Genomic DNA, 20,630 nt, shown 5'->3' with positions numbered 1-20,630 from the left:
CATTTTGTATAAAGCTTTTTTGATATTTATCGTAGCATAATTTTTATTGCATCGTAATTTCCATCAACGCACGAGTACTCTCGCAAAATTAATGGCCGGCAATGCGGAAAGGGGGAATTAACTTGCAGAGAAGTGACTTGTAATCTTTTTATTTCGTCTTGCTCCTTTATATCCAATATAGATATATATGTATAGGATGATATAATAATTTATGTAAATAACATTATACATATTATAATGAAAACAACAACGTGGTAATCATTATACTAGGCTCTCTCGTTTGAAATTTATTTACAATCCTGTGCGGCCATTCGTGTAGGAATGTCGCTTCGTGAAGCGCATCCTTCGATCATGGGATAAAAATTACACGATCTCGAGATTCTAACGCTGCAATACTCTAGTCATTACATCGCAACAGTCACGGGAACTAGCGACTAGGTCCGACCGTGAGACCGTCCCTCAACTCAAGGTACGTATGATCTAGGAATCGTCATGATGATAGCAAGAAATTCCTCACGGCATTAGGCATCAATTTACGAATAAAACAGTCTCGCACACGCACACGCATACACTTCGATAGACTTCGACAATAGTGTTAACAATCGAAAAATATTCACCTCGACGAATCGCAACGGTGGATCGCACCGCTCGATCAGTCCTGATCATGATATACTTTGCGTAAGTGTTTATATACCTAATACTTGACTAGATCACTTTAGTATTTCTTTTTTTTTTTCTTTTTTTTTATTGACTCTCATTAGTCTAGGTACTTGGAGACTACGTGAGACATATCTGTGTTTATATAAAAAAATACTCGGTTGAATTGAATTAGAAACGTTACTGTAATTACTCGTTCGTTCCTAGCTTCTCGTAACGCGCGACGATTCGGCCGGCGAATGCGAGAACGGTAGCTAACGAAGTTTGATCCCAATTTCAAGTATAATTAATGATAATAGTAAATTGTCTAAAAACACAGTCCTCACTCCCAGCGCGTCCCCGCTACGGAGGAGAATTGCGGAGAAATACTCGGCATGGCACTCATCACACGTAGAATTCAGCCAACATCTTACAAGCCAACTCGTAATCCATGTCTTCGTTCTTGTACATATCCACGATCTGGAAAAACCGTGTAGCTAAAGTAACTGTTTTGAAAAATAAAATTATTTTGTAAAGTGATTTCTGGGAAAACGTGAAAAAAATTATAAATATATATTTATTTATTTAAACTTACTACGACAATAAGCAAACTGTGTTTTCAAAAAAATTTTAGTGTTTACTTAATTTCAAATTAAACTTTTAGTTTCAAATTATATATAATTTTATTTAGAATGTATTATAATTCTGCTTAATCTCCTGATTAAGGAGAGTTCGCAATATTATTCGTAATTTATTTTAAAATATAAATAAATTAATTAAATATTTTAAATTTAAAATCTGGAGCAAATAATAGGAATAATAAAATAAAAAATTCTTTAGGGAAACAAAGATTTATTGTGAAAATATTAAATAAGCCATAATTATCATATAACAAAATAAAAAAAACATAATAAATAAAATAAACTGTAACATTCCATAAATAAAAATTAACTTAATCGTGTGAAATAAAAATATATAACAAATTAAACATTTTTTAATCGCAAATCCGCTTAATTAAAATACATCAACATTTATATTAAAATAAGAGATTTTATTATAAAAATTTTTTAAATATCCAATTCAATGGAATGTTGAAAAAAATTTGATTAATCAAGTCGCCTTTGATTACAAATAATGTAAATGCAATATCTGTACACAAAAGTCAATAAACTACACTACTGGGAAAATTCCTAGTCTAGCTAGCATTTGTTGTCTTACCGCGTTCATATCCTTCTGTAGCTCCTCTAGTTGTTTCTCGTGGATCACTTTAAGCTTCTCCTTCTCCCTGTTTTGTATCATTTGCGCGATCTTGCGCTCCTCCATGAACTTCTTCGTGTTATTTTGCTGCTTCTCCCTGAGCCTGCCCTCCTTGATCCCACGCGTTTTCAGAGTCTTATCATTCATCACCTCCCTCGCGCTCTCCACCGACAGCCTCGCTTGCCGCGCAGTCATATCCTTCATTTCACGGTCGTGGCGCGCGGACTGTTGCTTCTGCTGTGCCGATTGCGCGGTCATGCATAATTTGCATAGCTGCGCTCGTCGCTCTTCCAGATGTCCACGGACCAGATCGCGTTCCTCACGCCGCTGCCTGTCAGCAAGACGCGACCACTGAGCGGTCTGCTCGGAAACGGCGCGTCGAACGATAGGGTCCCTCGAAAGTTCCGCTTTGCTGCAATAAACATTGACTTTATTAATTACGCCGTTATTATCTGCTATTTCAATCGCTAATTATCAACTTTATCGATTTTTATACGGATCTAAATTCCGTATATTCTCCAATGCTATCCAAGAATTATCTAATTATATAAATTGTGGTATAGAAAAAAAACTAACTTTTTCCCTTTGAAAATCTTCTCTATAGCAACGCAATGTTGCTTCTGGACAGTCACTTTCTCCTTGTGATGCCTCTTTTTCAAAGATTCCAGTTCCTTCTGCTGTTTCCGTAATACTTTTTGGTAACCCTTTTCTAGTCTCAAAGTTTCCAGCGTGATTGGATCGAATTTCATTTCCTCTGCAAAAGCAAAATGACGTAACAAATGGATTTAGTCTTCAATTGACAATTTCTGCATCCTGCAATTTACCTCGTGGTTTAGCCGGTTCGTGATGATGAGATGCTATGTTGTTCTTGTTGTCCATATTATTTTTGCTGTCATTCTCTTCGATTCCCAAGCCTCGCATTTTATTTTGCGACATACTTTCCGTTTTTCTGAATGCTCGTGGCGCCGTTAAAGCGTCCATAAGTTCTGAAAAATTATTATTAAAATTGAATGTGTAGTAATATTAATTGAAATTGTTATTATATGAAATTTATTTATACAATATTTCATAAAAAATATACGTTTTATTATAAATAAAAAAAACACAAAATATATGCAAGTAATCTATTTTGACAAAAGATTAGCCAGAAAATATGTCCTATTAAAATTATGATTAATTGCAATTATTTGCAATATCATAGCATATATTTATTTAATTCTACGGCTAAGAAACGATGTTGATCGTACCTTCAAACCCATCTGGCACGTAGATTTTAATCTCAATATTGCAAAATAGCATAGGCAGAGACATAGGAAAATTGGCTTCGGTTCGCAACGCAATGTGCCGATATCCGGCCTGCAAACCGTCTAGAGGAACGATTCTTTGTCCCAGCAGTTTGTTGTTCGACTCGTCGTATACGGCGAATCGCAAAGCGGCCAAATCTGGGAGGACGACTTTTCTGAAGAGAAAGGGCTCTTCATTGTACACGGGATTCAGTCCGTTGGCGGGGACCACTCTTGTGCGAAATTCCTTACGTATCGTGTCGGTCGGTAGGCCGTACATTTCAACCTCCACGTATGTCCCGACTTTCTTGTCGGATAAGAATTGACCCGCTATTACCTGTTATGATAATGAATCAAAATCGAATTTTTTAAACATTTTATTTAATGAATGCGAAGAAAATTTACGATGTAGGTATATAGATTGTTTAATGACGTTGTCCAAACACACAATTCGATCTTTAAAGTAAAAAAAAAAGAGTAAAATTCTCTAAAACGCAGCATCGACTAGTCTGAATTGTCATTGTTCATCGAAAAAAAAAGAGAAACATGCCTGAACACTGCATTGTGTCGCGATCACTCCGTCCACGGGGCTCTCCGCGAAAGGATCGAAGCTCCTATCGGCGCGTCTCATGAAATCCGGCTTCAACAAATAGCCCGAAGAGCCGTTGTACTCGAACTTGCCTTGATTCAGTTGCATGGGCAGATCCGCGGTCTGGAAGTTCAGCGACACCATTTGGCAGCCAGCGTTCCAGAAGACCTGTTTTGCGACGATCGATCATTGAGTGACTTTTCTTCGTGGCCCTTGTAGCGCAAATCGCGCACTACGAGCTGTATTTACCTGCGGCATATAATTGGAAGAGTCGGCTCGCGTGCCTTTCGGATAAATACGGCTCATCTGCCGCTTGTTGTAATTTACGAACTCGATGGCCGATGTTTTCAAATAGTTTAAACCAGCAGTTTCCGCGAAGGAAGACATATTGTGATGAAAGTTCTTTTCTAAAAATGGTAATTTATTTATGAATCACACGTAATAATATAAATGTCAATGCAATCTGCATTTAAAATAGGTAATAAAATAAAATTAACATATTATTTCAATATTCCAGTATTGAAAAAATAAATACGTAGTAGACAATATTTTTAGTTGCTATTAAAAAATAATAACATTTGAGTATAATTAACTTTTTTCGCAAAATGCAAAAATTTCGCTTACGTTCGGCAACATCGAAACCAGCGAACTTGATGGGTTGTGCATAGTTGACCATAGATGACAGCCACGGATGTACATTCGTGGTACTTCCGGTATAAGGTTGAGCCGCTACTAGCTCAATGCTTTCACCGAGACTTGGACCGCTGCCAGACTGCTGCTGTTGAATGCTCGACACTGTCACTGATGATTCGGATATCTCTTCCTGAAAACGAAAAGAAATATCGTCGTTTCGACAACGGAGCTACGGTCATTTAATTTCATTAAAGTGAAGGGGTACTACGATTTTTCAACTAAGGATCATAATAAAAGTTACCTTTACCGGTTCCACGACGGCGGTGACGGCCGGCGGCGCGCTCGCGTCTTCTTTGACCTCGTCCTCGATCACGAATTGACCTTGCATAAAGAGTTCGAGCTCTTGCTTTTCGACTTCGGACTTTAGGCGCTTATTTTTAATGAGAATCTTGCGTTTCAGCATACTGGGCGGCGGCAGCGGTACGCCCGGCTCCAACTATTTCAGTAACGATTATAAGTGCGTTTAAAACCATGTGTTTTAAAAGCCGCAAGGTCGACTTATTTTAAGTGTAAATTGACCTAAAAAATTCTTTTTAATATTTTTTATATTTATACGTTTTACGTATCTGTATTCTAATTGTCTGATTAATTGATGGAAAAACTTACGGGATAATCCTTCAGCGGTTCTTTCAACAATAAATCACCCAGAATTTCATCACAGTACTTGGCCAGCTTGTATTGCTGCTTCTTGCTACAATGATTTTCAAAGCTGAGTATCACCGGATATTCCGATGTAACGAAGGCCGTGTCTCTGACCGCGTATATAACCTCCTTGAATAGGATGTCGGTGCACATGGCTTTGCCGTGAGTGATTATTGGTTCCTCGTCCTCCCCTTTGCCGTCCCAACAATCCAATTCGACGCATCTTTAAATTCGGAATAAAAGAAAGAAAAGTTAAAATCCATCGTATTGATTATCGGTTATTCGTTTATCACAAGATCGTTTTCCATTTATTTAAATAATAATTATTAAATTAATTCACAAATCAACAAATTAAAAGCAAAATATTGCAGGAAAAAATAAAACATCTGTAATTCTAATTAATTAATCCAAACAATAGTTATAAAAATATCAATACGTTATTGTATATCCCTAAAGTCTACATATATATTGTAGCTTATCGTGAAAATGGAGTTATTTTCGACTATGCATTATGATTATAAAATAAAAATAACTATTAATGATGCATCGATTTCGTGTCAATATATGATATTTCATATTCAAGTAGACACTTGGCAATCTGGTGCGATCGATGTAGTTATAAATATGCACCAGCTATTGGGGGAATTTCGCCGGAGCGTATCCTAAATCGGGTATTATCATTTCCATATTTTATAGCAGCGTATTTTACCTGCATCCGGCGAGTAGAACTTGTCTATACATTTCAACACTGCTCTTCCCGCCAAATTGCCGTCCGCTCAGGTATGTGTTGTGGCTCGAATTGATGTAGTAGTGCGCCAAAGACTGGTCCATATCCATATAAACGTCCAGTCTGTCGAGAAAAACTGGCGCGTTCTCGTCGGACATCAGGTACCTTATGAAGCCATCCTTCGTCATCGTTTCTGAAAGTGTACGATTACTTGAAAAAAAAACTCGTTTAATAACTTGAGTTAAATCCTTCATTAATCTTTCAGCCGTGATCGAGCTAAATGAGTACTAGTTGTTCACCAAGCGAGTCGACTTAGTTTTACATATTTATTAAAATTTTCCTTATCATTTTTCGATACCGTGATATATTTTTCACATCTCAAAGCTAATAAAATATCTACAAGAGGATCAGTATTCTTTTTTTACAAAGAGCAAAAACGAGCAGACTTAGTTTCGGAAAAGTTTAAAAGCGAATAAAATATTTAAATAAAATATCTAATATAAAAGAATGAAAAGTTTTTGTAAAAGGAATAAAAACGAGCAAATTTAGTTTTGAAAAGATCGATGGTCCAAGAGAAATTTTTTGCCTCAGTTACATGATTTATCAAGCTCTTACTTTCGTTCCGCACAACTTCGTTCTGCTCGTAATCATTGATGATCTCCAACGCCCGTTTCTCATCGTAAAGTGGATAGAGAATTTCGTTCAGGGTCGGATCTCTTTGCTTCTCGTTGAGAAAAGTAATCAGTTGCTCCAAATTAATCGTATCGGCCTTACCCTGCGTTCTGGAATTTTCAGAATAAATAATCGGTCGTCATGAATTCGAGCAGAGCTTCTATTTGCATTACATCAGAACAAGTATCAACTATAAAGTAGTTGTAAAGAGTAATATGTGTAAAGCGTAATAATTCTCTATACATATTTTTTATCTATCATTACTTCTGTATTTAATATTAAAATTATATAAATTTATAATTAGCAATTTTTATTAAGAAGATTATTATTATACGTTTTAAAAAATATTTTGTATCTCCAAAATGAGTACTCACATAGATTGAAACAATTCTTCTATATCGTTTCTCGGGCATATTTTATGATAAAGCGCGTAGAATGCGTCAAAGGTGAAGTCATCAGGTTCTATCACGTCGTTCTAAGCATAAAAATAGTCTTTGCAGTATTTTCGCGAGAAACAAAAGTCCCATCGATAGTTTATTCTAACAATTATTAAGATACCTTTCCGCTAGGTAGGCCTAACTCGGAGAGACACTGGTAAACGAGCTTTTCCGTCTTGCCGGACGCGAAAGTTCTCGCGACCACCTTTACTGGAACCTTGCCATTAGGATCCATCAGCATTCTGAGTCGCATCCAGCTAAAATAGCGCAAATACCGCTGATTCAGGTCTATGATTCTAACACTTTTTTGAAATTTGCAAGCAAAAATTTATATATGCAAATCAATATGGCGTGAATTTTAAATTTAAACAAATATCACAAATTTTTTTTATTAAACTTTTGGTTCTGTGAAATCTACATTTGTAAAACATATAATAAAATGTAAAGACTTAAAAAGGAAGACAACTTATAAAACATTTGCGGATGAAATAAGCAGAATTTTCCTGCAATTGCAAGTTAAATATTCTTTTACGTCGAAAAAGAATTAGAAAAATGTTCCATGTGTCAGTCGTGACACATTTACGGCTAATTATTTCTCAGAGGTAAACAGTACCGCTGTTTGCAGACATTAGTGCAAGCGTATATAAATGCATTGGCAAACTCACTGTTTCTTCAGACATGTAAGCGGGCAAACGTTATTTGCTTTTACGTTATGCGTAATCGATCGAACACCGTCCAGCCATACCTATGACGACACACAGAAGTAACGTCATGTAGATTGTTCTTTTTACAGAAGGAAAAGATGTGCTAAGCACGTACAGATATAAAGAATTTAAATCACACGAGTCAGTAAAACTATCTTATCAGTCATTGCATTGCAATATTGCTATATCGTGGATAGATAAATGCTATTTATACACAAAAAAGAATAATTATCTTCTGATAAAATAAAAGTAAGAATAAATAATTTTATCGTGTTGAAAGCTGGAACAATGGAATTGCAACATTGTATACTGATAATGTTTTTATGACATTCTGTATAAAACATTAACAGCGTATCTGATTTTTAATTATTACAATTGACTTATAATGATTTGGCATTTAGAAAAACCGAAATACGTGAAATTAACAGGTTTCGAATAAAGAGTAAGTCGATAATATCTTAAATACTGCGCGACAATACTTTAAACGCACAGTACTTAAGCATTTATGTACTGTTTTAATAATAGCAAATTGCGGAGGTTTGTAATAATAGTTTAACATAACAAGTACGCATGGCGAAGGGGTCATAGAACGTGACAAAGGAATCGCGATTGTAGGATACGATACATAAAACAGTGTATGGCGCCATTCACGCTACTGCCACGTCACTACCAGTTATAGCAATTGACGATAAAATCAGGAAAATCTGGAAAACGATAGTTGAACACGCAACGTCATTAAAGAATGTTAATACAAACCGATTAAAAAAATTTCATAATCGCATTTATATTATAGCGCATTGATATGACATTACTTGTCCTTTTATTGCAGAAGTTATCGCGAAGATAATAATTTATTACTTTTATTTATCAATTCATAATAATATAGGTATTTATTGTCATTAATAAATCTTTATTACTAGTTAATGAATGAATAATAAATTAAATTGCAATTATAACCTAATGTTATTAGTACAATAAAATTATGTTAATTAGTATAATTGTGATAAACGCGACTGTCAAACGGTAATTTCAGTAATAATATTAAATGTATATATAGTTCGTTGTGTTGATTAGCCAGCCAATTATAGTTTACTTAAATGATAGATTTGACGGCACGTGGATGCTATGTTTCCGTCATTATCACGATTAAAATGCCACACGTATGTTACCTTGGCTGTAGCAGGATCCGGGCACACGACATGCTGATAATTGATATTAGTATAATCGACACCGGAACAGATGGTTAAACTTTTCTCATCCAACTGTTCGCCGTGTTTGCTGAGTAGCTTGTCAAATAACTTTGGATCCTGTTTAAAACGTGTATCGGTTATTAGTTGTTTCTTTCTTTTTTTTTCTTATTTATTTGCTTGTCCGGCAAACTTCTTTGCTTGCATAATTATTTTATTTTCTCAGTGATTTCTTTCAAGAAGTATAATGATAATGTCGTAAGAACAGCGTATAATATGCGATATTATCATAAATTGCATCACGTAATTTATGGACATCATTAAAGAAATAATGATTACATAAATACATTGATGAAATTGATATCTCTCTGTACTTCCATGTTACATAGATTTAAAAAAATAAATATATCAAGTATTACATCACCTTTTCTCTTAGAAAAATAATTTTAATTAATCTTAGTAAAAAAACTCAACGCTAAAAAAAACTCATTTTGGAGCACATTATTAAAATAATCCCTTTACCTTGGGAACGCCTCCGGCTCTGATGTCGCTTACTTGACACAACTCTATAACATCGCCATCCTACAGAAAGAGATAATAAGATAAGATAAATATTTATTGAGGATTTTGTAGAGGTTTTGCTGAGAATCTTCGCAATTTCGTTCTTTTGTTGAAAGAAATAAAAGGGCGCAAACAGCGGAAGAAGGGCTCACCTTTCCCTCGCTTTGCCAATAGATGAAGAAACCGTACTCGTCGACCTTAAACAGGCAATTCAGCTCGATTTCAGTGTTATCCTTCTCCTCCGTCCAACGATCGAAGATGCAGCCGGTGCGGAGTGCTTCCGGCACCTCGATCTGCCAGTTGAACTCGAATCTCTTCGTCATCTCTGCGGCGTTCCACCGACTTCCGGCAAAGTCAGCCTAGATACAGCACTTTCCGCTTCTGTCAACAGCGACCGACGTTGCCATTAAAGACATTGGAGCTTTATCGGACTGTCTTCTCTACACTGCAACCGCCATCAAGTCACATTTCGAATCACACGTGATATCTGCTTCTTGTTCAGAACTTTGAAGGCAGATATTTATACCACGTATATGTTCGTTTGTAAATTGTTCGCCAATAAATTAGGAATTGCGTATTTGAGTGAGACACCATATGTTTCAGGCTATCGCTCTTGAAACTTTAATATTTATTTGTTTCGTACATTTAACATTTAATTATTATTACGATACTAAAAGTTGCTTCTGAAAATTATTGTAAGTAAAATGATCATTTTTGGTTTCAAAATTTAGAAAAATCACTAATTAATTTTTTTATTTAAAAAAAAGATGCACAACATTAAGTTACTTCTATTATCATTTATAATTAAATTTTATTCTCGTTGTTATTAATGCAACTTTTTCTCGTGTTATTCCTTTTTTATGCAATTCACATTTTTAAGAGTAAAGATGAATATATCTTTGTTCGCTTAGGTCAACATTTAATATTCAACATCCTGTCAAAAGTCATTTTTTTCTTACAATATTATGTTCACCTTTGATCTATCGAGTGCGATATTTCTTTACCTATATTTAGAAAATAAAATAACATTAAATAATGTTTGACATTTAAAAATTACAGAACACCTCAACGTTCATACAGTTTTATTATCTTTTCTCTTCATTACATGCATAATTTTTTTGTTATTTACATTTTGTCTCTTTTTGACGTTACGTAAAAAGCTTGAAAGAAGTATCCCTCGCACCCTGTTTTTTCTCTCTTTATCTCTCTCTCTCTCTCTCTCTCTCTCTCTCTCTCTCTCTCTCTCTCTCTCTCTCTCTCTCTCTATCTCTCTCTCTCTCTCTTGTAGATATTTATTATTTCTATTTTTAAGCCTTAGAAAAGCTAAAGAATAGTTAATCTTAGCCACGGAAGTTAAAAGAATAGAATCTATAATAGCTTTAGCATTCGCGTGGAAAATAGAGGAAAAAAGGATGACATTGAAAAAAGACGTCATTGTGCACTTCACGTACAGCAACTAAGTCTTTTTTTTCTTGCACAAACTAGCTTTATAAAACGCTTTCAGATGTTATAAATAAATATCTTTTGTGTGACATGCGGCGCTAACTATAATGCGTAAGTTCTGAAAGGTCTATTTTATGATTATTATATTTAGCAATATAACTGAACCCTTTTCACCTCCTAAAAGTACGTAGAAATATATATCTTTAAGAACTGAATATTAATGTAAAAAATATTTTACTTGAATCGACTTTTAAATTTTGGATAGTCGATAGTTTATCACGGTACAGAGAATTTTTTGGCATCGATGCACCGATTAACCTTTATGGCAAACCAACGTTACGTAGGACGAAGTGCACGTAAATGTTGCCGAGTGAAAATAGTTACATTAAAAAATTTTGTTGCGTTTGTATATTATTGCAACAGTATCATGCAGTCAATAAATGAAAATATTTATTAATAATAGCGGTATGATTGTAAAGACACTTACAATGTTAAGAGCGTCTTTTCCGGGTTGACTTGCTCATTTTAACTTGCGGCTGCACCTGCAGGAAAAGAAATTCAGTAAACTTTAATACAATTTTTCATAATTAAAAGTTGCGGTCAATCAATATTCTCAGTAATGCAAAATTTTTGCTTGAAAGTAGATACTTCAAATATGATATTATTATGGAAATCTTATGGAAAAGAGAAAAAACATCTCGTTGTATTTTCTAATATCTTTAATTTAAAAAATCTAATATTTAATTAATTCGGAGCTATTTATTTTATTGATAGCATATATGTAGAATATAAAAGAGCGAGTTTCTTTTTAAGTTGACGTCATTCACCAAATAAATTATGAGCACGATTGAAATAACACGATCTAAGTATACAGGAAATGACGCGCATCTGCTACTAAATATTTAAGTAAAATATCTCTATATCTATCTTTATATCTAAAATAATAAAAACCGACCGTTTTAAAGATATTCGATTTTAAAAATTGACATCGAGACCAATATTAAGTGTGTTTCATCTTTAAATGTTAAGCTTTTTAATTACAGGGAGAGTGATTTCTTATTCGATTTGTAATGCAAATTATTTATTCCCTGGAAGTAAAATCTATTTTTCTTTTAATCTTAAACCTTTTTCAGGTGTGTCAAGCTTATTAATTCAGAATGTCAAATGGCATTCATTTCCCGCATGGTTATTATCCTTACGTCATTCCATTTTATTAATAAGTGTGTTAATTACGCTCTACGGGCAGGCACGTGTTTTTCTAAAATACTTTCTTTTCGTTCCTCGTGTGATTAAATGGCTCAATCGATATCTTCATATAATTACTACAGACTTACGTAACAGAGTACTATAGAGCAGTAATGTTACGTAACGTTTACGAGAAGAGTGTGAAACCCAAATATTAATTCTAAGTTTTATAATAATTACGATGATGTATCTTGATAATAATAAAAAATAATATATCTATATAAAACTAACGTTCTTCTATATAAATTATTCTTTCCAGGACTTATTTCTGAAAGTTTCTTGTTTATCAATAGAAGCAAAATAGTGCATAGATTTATAATATTCTTTCTCGGACTTGTCACTAACATAATAGAATTAAAAATGAATGCGCGACTTATAATTTCCAAAAAATAGTCATATGTTTCTTGGATTTTATTACTACTGCTGAAAAACGCATTATTTTTTCTAATATTTTTATTAAGTTACTTAGTTAATCAAAATTGTTATTGATGAGATTACTTTACGATTAAACGCCCTCTTCCATTATCCAGATTAAAAATACATTAAAGTAATTGCGAAGGGCGGTAAACAACAGCGAGTGACGTGTCACTTCCAAGATTTTTATTAATAGATGTCATGGCATTTCATTGCGTACGTAAAGGCCTTTCATATCTTCTCTAATACCTGCCTTCTTATAATTATTAAACAACTTGCACACACAATATCTTTTAAATAAACTAAAAGTACACTTATATATTGCAAAATTTTCGATGTTTTACATAGTTTTTCTATGTTAGAAGTTTAATAATTATAAAAGAAACACAATAATTATTCACACATATTTGAATATCCAAAAGAAATATACGAAATAACAAATTATAAACCATCTAGATTTAGGAAAAATGAATTTAAAATGTTACATTATTTAACAAATAAAGCGTATTTTAAATATTTTTTATAATCAAGTAAAGATGAGTTTTTTATTGTCCTTTTTTATATTGTGATACTTCATAGCAATCGTTTAACTATTTTACTATAATGTTTGCGTTATGTAATCTTGCAATAATAAACGTTACGGAAAAGTTTTATTACTGATGCTGTCAGTATCAATATGTATATCGTTAACGGATATTCCAAGTTTTATCACGACTTATCTTAATTAGTGCACTCGGAAATGGAAGTTGCAGGCTACATTCTGCACGTGCATATTGTGTGCCAACATGAAAAGGCACTCACTATCAAGTTTACGTTTTTAAGCGCTGTCGTAAAAATGTTTGCAACAGACCTACTCTTACTTACTCGCAAAAAATATTAGACTGTTTAAAAAAATTGGTAACCAAAGTTTTATAATATTACAGATTTATTGTAAATCCTATGCTAATTAAATCTTTCACAAATTAACATGTATAAATTTATAAATATATTTAAATTATCATATTATTAAAACATGCCCGTATTTTAAACTATCTGGTATTGATCTATAATTTTTAATCCTTTTATCTCCAGAAATTTCAGAGATAAAAAATCGTCTTAAAATATTTATTCTGTAAGATCTCGGAAACTTACGATTTTTAAATAAAATTTAAATCTGAAAATGATTGAGTGGAAAATTATGTAGAAGATCATAAATGTTGATTCAGTATATTAATAATAATATATATATATATAACAATAAATCATAAAACTGTGTAAGCATCACTTTAAGAAATTAGATACTTAGAGATGAAGAAGATAGAAGATTGCATGCAAGATAGTAATGGATAGTATATTGTCAAGTGACTCAACTAACAGAGATAAAAGTTTCATAATATAACATCTCGTATAATATATTTTTTGTAACGACGTTATACGTGGATAATGTTACTTAAAAGAGATATAATAATATTTAGGAAATTATAACTGAATATTAGCCAAATGGCTATATATATCTTTTATAATAAATCAATTTTTAAAAACAATATATAAAGGACCCTATTTAATCTTTTAATCCTCTAACTTAATCTATATTGCTGATATGATTTATAAAAAGTAGATTAAACAAAATAAAATAACGAGATAAAATCAGACATATTATGAAAGCAACTTTTCCTCGGAAAGGATAAATGCAAAATTTATGAAAATATAGTACGACAATCTTGCTAAATCACCATTTGCAAAGTTAACCGCGACTTCCGAGAAATAACCGCATCCTCGGATATTTTTTGCTCGCAGCGATTTATCCTCGGAAGAAGAATTCGATTGCTGTCATAAAGTTGCCAACGATCAGCTAATGTCGCAATTTTGCCGGTGAAATCCACGTGCCGACCGTAAACAAGATTCGAAAACAAGGATTATACCGTGAAATACCGCAAAAATATGTATTTACATTGACCAAATCCGCAAATACTCGCATGAAGATATACGGAGGAATATCACGCTCGCGATGCTCGCCACGAGCGCAAGTGTACACCGAACCATTAATACGGATGTTATACAGCACGTGTAATCGACCACCGACGTGTATCTCACAGATACGTGAGTACATCGCGTGTGTCTATATAAATACGTATGTGTATACAGGGTGCGTAAACAGATGAACGCTACGAAAATATAATGTATGACTCGTGCCGCTGCTCTGCCCCTTCTCGTCGTGCAAGCATGATGAAAACGTTCTTGGCGCCTGACAGCCGTGTATTCCCACGAACTGACCGTATTAACGTCGTGCTATAATCATTACGATCTTTATCGTGGCCTAGCGACTTGTTAACACGGCATTGAGAACACCAAGATGGCGAGTAAAAATAACATTGAAGAGATGAATCGATTTGATTAAGATTATCTCCATTATCATAATTAAGCATTGCTAAATTCGTCGGCGATGTTAATTATCTTGAAATAGCGGGAAAAAACTGCTTGATGTAATACACTCAATTTGAAGATGACATTCGAGAAATAATGTTTGTAAAAATAAAGAATACAGAAATTTTAATTTGACTACAAATTTTTCTTCTGATAATAAACATATTAATGTTGTATCGATATTTTGTGAATATTTTTGCTCATTAATATTACGTGTATCACAGAATTATTATTTATTACAATATTTCTCACATTCGGCTTTACATGTTTCTTTTTGCAGTACAACATCCATACACGATATCCAATCTTTCAATTACTGACGAAAATTAATCTTCTAGTTATCGTATTTTTGCACTGATAACGAGTAAAGTTGTTACTCTCGCCAATTAAAAGGATGATATACTATATATTTAATATTAATTCAAAATAATTCCTAAGAATTACTGGTTTAATATACCTGCTGCCACCCGAAGCCACGTTAATAAAGCGCAAAATGCAGCGTTGCAAAACGGAGATCTGTCCAAGGCAGAATCTGCATAATCAGCAAAAAACGCAAGGATATTAAATCATGTTTGTTGCAGAAAACTAATCGCTAAATGACCGTGATTCCATTACCTAATGCGGGTCAATAATTATATACATTCCCAGAGCTTCTTTTTGGAGGTTGAATTACACCGCCGCGACATTGATCGTTCAAATCGTTTAATACATCTAATAGTCACTTTAAGAAGAATAAAGGCAAATGAGACTTATGACCCCACTTGCTGTCCTAATTTTTAAGTAGGCATATTTAGATTAAAAACAGTATTTAAAATTAAAATACTAATTAAGTAATTTTATTGATGTCAAGATAAAAGCTTTTAGCGAAAATATTCTCTCGTGAAACAGGTGAATCTAATATTTATCTAAAATATCTCTTATAAATCTTTTATCTGTTACAATATCTGTATGTTTATTTGTATTTTTTCTTTTGTTTATAAATTCTACGATTACACGATCAAACTTTGAAACTGAATACGAATTGTTGATTATCTCTTCATTATTTGCATAATAATATGTAAATTTCAACTGATTTCAATATCTTTACGACATGTAACATCATCAGAGGGAGAGAATATTTATATATCAACAGAAGAGAATATTTATAATATTTTATTTAACTGATGTTAAAATATATGCGACATTAATGTAAACAAATATTATTGAGAGAGAAGGATTTTCTTCGCAATTATTTATAAAATACCTGTCCAATATTGTAAAATCTGTTAAATATTAAAATGTTTTATCCTTATTTTGATGCTGAATTATAATACATTTCCAATAAATTCTAAAACGACTGATGAGCTAAAGCGGAATATTTTCATGGCGTGTTGATGGTTCTCAAACAAACAATAGCACATGACTTTGTTATTATTAGCTACGGAATCGTTATATTTCTGGTCGATATCGGTCGTATTGTGATTTTGAATAGACATCAGATAGCTCCGATAAAAAAATTACCTATTATGCAATATGTTTACAGTCGTAAATGCACATAACGATGCACTTACAGGCTTGCATTCCACGTGGTTAACGCGAGCGATGATTCACAATTTGCATTATCGTCGAAATTTACGAGCGCGTATCCCGTATAAGATGTAACTCACCAGAAGATCACAAATATTTCAAGATACACATAGATTCGCGTATCTAAAAATATACGTACATTTTGCAGTACGGTGCGTGTGCACGTAGTATGCGCGCGCTGTTATGTAAACTAACGCGTTTACATATTAACTCGAGAATATAAAACCCGGTTTGCGTTGTATATTTCGCAAAATTGTCATTTAATTATATAATAGCGTTAACATTCTTCTCTCAAACAACTATTGCATTTTCACAGTAAAGTTATTCTGGGAAATCCGCAAAACAGCATTATTGCACAAAGAAACAAGATAATGATAATGAGTTCTTTGAAAATAAGAAAGATGCGGCAAAAATAACGATAAAAATTTGTAATATGATTGCTTTAATTTTAAAGTTTGGGGAAAAAAATATGGACTTTTTGCGTATTTACGCGATAGCACTGAACGGCATGTCTAAAATTAAGGAATCATGTAGTTAAAAACGAGATTTTACAAGGCCAATCTACATATATTACAAATTTTTTGAGCAAATAGTGATAATAATCATTATTAATCTTTTAATTAACACACTAAATGCGTTTATTACCGTATATCAATTTGTTTGATCAATACTACATTTAGAAATTATAAAATTTCAATTTAATATTAAATAAATTGTCACTTTTAAGAGTCAATATTCTTAATTTTTTTTTCAACTGTTACTGTTGACTTTAACTGTTTTATGTAAATAATTCATTATTGAAGTGTGAACATTTAAAATTGAATTCAACAGTGAAAAAGTAAAGAGACTGAGAAGGCGTCTGGCTCAAATATAGTCATTGATGATTATTTTTGTTTACTAAACGTATCTGTAATTATATTATTCGGCACACACATCTTACAGAGAGCCTTGAATTATCGAGCCAAGATGACGAAAAGTATGCGGGATATTCCTGAGACGTCTTGCCTCGGCGCCACGGACAATGATGGATCTGGAAGGTCCGGGATCAGGTGTCAGACTGATGATCGACCTGACCTGGTCGAACGAGTGTCGTAAGCGCGCGCGACATCTTTTACTCCGCTCTTTCCCGCCGCCTCTCGTCGCCGAGCGGCGCCTACAGGTTCCCTTGACCTCGAAAATCCCTCGGGAAGCGTGCAGTCAGGGTCGTGTTCCGTTGGCCCTCCCCCCCTTTCCGCCCCCTTATTCTTGTTTTATGTTTCACTCGCGGCTTATCTCTCGCGGCGATAGCACGGCGCTGCTAATTAGCAAGTCGTCGCCGCCTCGTAACGTCTGTTGGTCGCTCGCTCGCTTGCAAATGTGTGTACGCGGCAGCCGGATGGCGCGTATGTGTTACGTGCGTAGTAACACGCACACACGGGCGCGCGCGACCATCAAATAAGCGCGAGAAGGTGAGGAGATGTGAAGACGGAGAGAGAAAGAGACAGAGGGGCAAGAGCGAGTAACCGCGTGGCGCAGCGCATACGAATGTCTGCGTGTACAGTACGTCTGATTAATGGTCGCTGTACGAGCGATTGACGCATTTTTCGATTAAACAACGTCGCTTCAATGATTCGCTAATATCGCGAATCACACGTAGCAGCGCGCTTAAATCACTTCGCGCGACCGGAGAAAGTGTATTACAAGCGCGGTCAATCTCGCCTTCATCCTGATGGTCCGAGTAATTAATACGTGGTTAATACTGCGCAACGATAATGCACTCAGTACACGGCGCCAGGCTCATTCATGCTGGTGTATCCTGCATATGCAGACTGATTACACACCGGAGCGTTAAAGCAAAGGCATCACTCAATTTGGAGCGCTCGCCGTCCTAATGGATGGAAACATCGGTTCGTACTCTCATCGAATATTTAACGCCGAAAGTGAATACTTTATCACCCCGTCAGAGCTTAAACGAAAACATTTCAAAAATCAACATTCGCTTTAAACAATATAATAAATTTACAAAAATCGAGAGTTCGAATCTGCGTTAAACTGTACTTCTTTTTTTAATTGCTCAGAACGTGAGCGATGAATGATAAACGTGGTCGGACAGATCAATGCGCGTAATTCGCGCAGGGAGCAGACGCTCAAGTGTCATTTGGAAATCTCGAGAGTCTCCGAGGCGGAGATCAACCGGTGCGTATGTGCTCCGAGCGCGGCACGCGTGACACATCTCGTGATCCCGCGGAGAAAACATCGATAACGTCTACTGTACACGAGCGCGCACACACGCGTGCACACGTATTCGCACCGTGCCGCCGTGCACCACGTCTGTGCGAAATGATCGCGATGCACGAAATCGGTCTTACCGCTCGATCGGTCCTCTCTGCCTGCGCGTAGTTATCCGTCGTACGACGAAAACAGTACTGGTCTGGCTGACGATCTCATCCTCCAGCGATGCCTCGCACACACATCAGTCGGACACGCGCGCGCGCGCTTCGAAATTCGCGAGAAAAAACGGACAGGTAACAGCTAGAAGCAGGCGGAAGTTTCACGCGTGTAAAATCACGCTCCGGACGGTGCCGGACGCTTTCGGGCGCGATGGAAGAAACTGACGGTGCCGCACCGTCTGTTGACGGGCAAACCAGCCGCCTGGCTCGATACCGTCTTTTTCCCCTTGCGCGCATGTGCCACTGGCTGATCGTAACATTCAGGTTCCACCGTTTCTGTTTCGCTGGCAAGAACGAGATCTGCTGTCTTCCAAGCGGTTGCATCATGAGCTCAAAGTGTATCCTATCGTTGTAATTATAGCACTTGGAATTCTTCGATGATTGAACAATTCGAACTTCCTGTTCGAACCTTAGAATCCAGGCTGCAAATATATCGATTTTATATCTGAAAAATTCGAATCAGATTTTTGCTCGCATTTTTTCCAATTTTTAAACTGAACATTTAAAAATTAATTTAAAAATTTAACTTAAGGTTCAACCCTTAGTTTTATTTCAACTAAACAAACTTTCCGAAATTTAAATATTTCTCTTTCAAATTGTTCAAATCGTCCAATTTATTTCAATCTAAATGAATTAAAAAATTCGAAATTTATAATAAAATTAAAACAAATATTTGTGTCTTTTATTATGTATATTAAACTGCAAAAGAATTACAAAGAATATTGATGTCTTTTTTAATATCCGGAGCAAATAAAATCTCGATAGGTTTTACGATCCAGTAGATAAGACATTCGTTGAGATAAGCAATTCTTGCACCTTTAACATTAACGGATATTAGTTACGTTTATTTATTCATGGAATAATATTTTTTCATAAAATTATAATATAGTTCGAAGGGAAATTTTTATTCTTATTTGAATTGCTTACTTTTCTTTAATACCGTATCCAGTAAATCTATTTTTGGCGATAAAGATGTTCTTTTCGTAATTAACTTAACTTAATAATAATAAATATAACAATATTGATTGCAAATACTGCTATTACTTATCAGGTTCTTTAAAGTACGTGCAGAAAGAAAAGATTAATCGCTTTTATCTAATAACCGAAGAAAACCATTTACACAGGTGCGAACGTTAAGTGAAAAATGTTTAATTTAAACTTCAACGTGCATCGCAAGAGTACCGTACGGCTACTAACATATCCCATTTCGATTTATCACACAGTCGGTTTAATCGGGGAAAGCCGTAATAAACTTTTATTTCGCGAACACGCATTGGAAACGGAATTAGATAAAGTTCAGCGCAAAATGTTAAGGCCAAGCAATAAAAAAAGATCGGAGACCAAAGAACAGTGCGTACGTCAAATAATCACGGACCTGATATTAATTTTCGCGGTGCCGATAAAGAAATTTCATATTAAGTTTGATACGAGACGAAAATAAGTAGCGTGTGCTTTGGAGCGAGCACGTCTCAATTGCGTTTCAACGTAGAATGAACTTCGTGTGAGTCATCGGATGAAAATATCTCACTTCATCCAGTGCGGACAGATCGTATGTAATCGATCGTGTGCAAATAAATAAGCAACTCCTATCTAAATTTGAATTAATAAACACAGCAGTGGTAACGTGCAATCGCATTTACAGTAAATGAAACGCGATCGCCTGTAATCGGACGCATCAGACACGAAATCGAAAATGATCGTAACGCGACGACCATTTTTATCGAGTTTTTCAGCGAAAGTTG

At 34.7% G+C, this 20,630-nt stretch overlaps 1 protein-coding gene across 5 annotated transcripts; it reads right to left on the bottom strand.

The window, feature by feature from the left end:
* Positions 1 to 133: 133 nt before the first annotated feature.
* Positions 134 to 19,100, bottom strand: LOC105674793 (1-phosphatidylinositol 4,5-bisphosphate phosphodiesterase). Of its 5 annotated transcripts, none has more exons than XM_067350146.1 (20): positions 18,808 to 19,100; positions 11,319 to 11,373; positions 9,541 to 9,833; positions 9,350 to 9,409; positions 8,810 to 8,947; positions 7,602 to 7,681; positions 7,058 to 7,193; positions 6,874 to 6,974; positions 6,443 to 6,609; positions 5,810 to 6,020; positions 5,065 to 5,323; positions 4,700 to 4,894; positions 4,390 to 4,588; positions 4,015 to 4,172; positions 3,727 to 3,933; positions 3,141 to 3,513; positions 2,718 to 2,879; positions 2,470 to 2,647; positions 1,855 to 2,305; positions 134 to 1,116 (listed from the first exon to the last, which is right to left on the bottom strand). In XM_067350146.1, the coding sequence occupies exons 3-20, from the start codon at positions 9,709 to 9,711 to the stop codon at positions 1,042 to 1,044; spliced, it is 3,321 nt and encodes a 1,106-aa protein (XP_067206247.1). In that variant the 5' UTR covers positions 9,712 to 9,833; positions 11,319 to 11,373; positions 18,808 to 19,100; the 3' UTR covers positions 134 to 1,041. The 5 variants fall into 5 exon arrangements, with proteins under 5 accessions (XP_067206247.1, XP_067206246.1, XP_067206250.1 ...); XM_067350145.1 differs by having other exon boundaries at positions 9,541 to 9,769; XM_067350149.1 differs by having other exon boundaries at positions 4,706 to 4,894; positions 9,541 to 9,769.
* Positions 19,101 to 20,630: the final 1,530 nt, after the last annotated feature.

Source organism: Linepithema humile, chromosome 2 (assembly GCF_040581485.1).
Source record: "Linepithema humile isolate Giens D197 chromosome 2, Lhum_UNIL_v1.0, whole genome shotgun sequence".
In the NCBI taxonomy this organism is placed as follows: Eukaryota; Metazoa; Arthropoda; class Insecta; order Hymenoptera; family Formicidae; genus Linepithema; species Linepithema humile.
Note: the sequence above shows the minus strand (reverse complement) of the source record. Positions and strands in the feature narration are given on the sequence as shown.

What these genes read in the sequence shown, in the direction of transcription:
- LOC105674793 (XM_067350146.1), bottom strand. Translation starts at nt 9,711, where the DNA reads ATGACGAAGAGATTCGAGTTCAACTGGCAGATCGAGGTGCCGGAAGCA. An exon ending in CTTACATGTCTGAAGAAACA is followed by an intron (nt 7,194 to 7,601) that starts GTGAGTTTGCCA and finishes GCGCTATTTTAG; the next exon opens with CTGGATGCGACTCAGAATGC. An exon ending in CGAACCGGCTAAACCACGAG is followed by an intron (nt 2,648 to 2,717) that starts GTAAATTGCAGG and finishes TTGCTTTTGCAG; the next exon opens with AGGAAATGAAATTCGATCCA.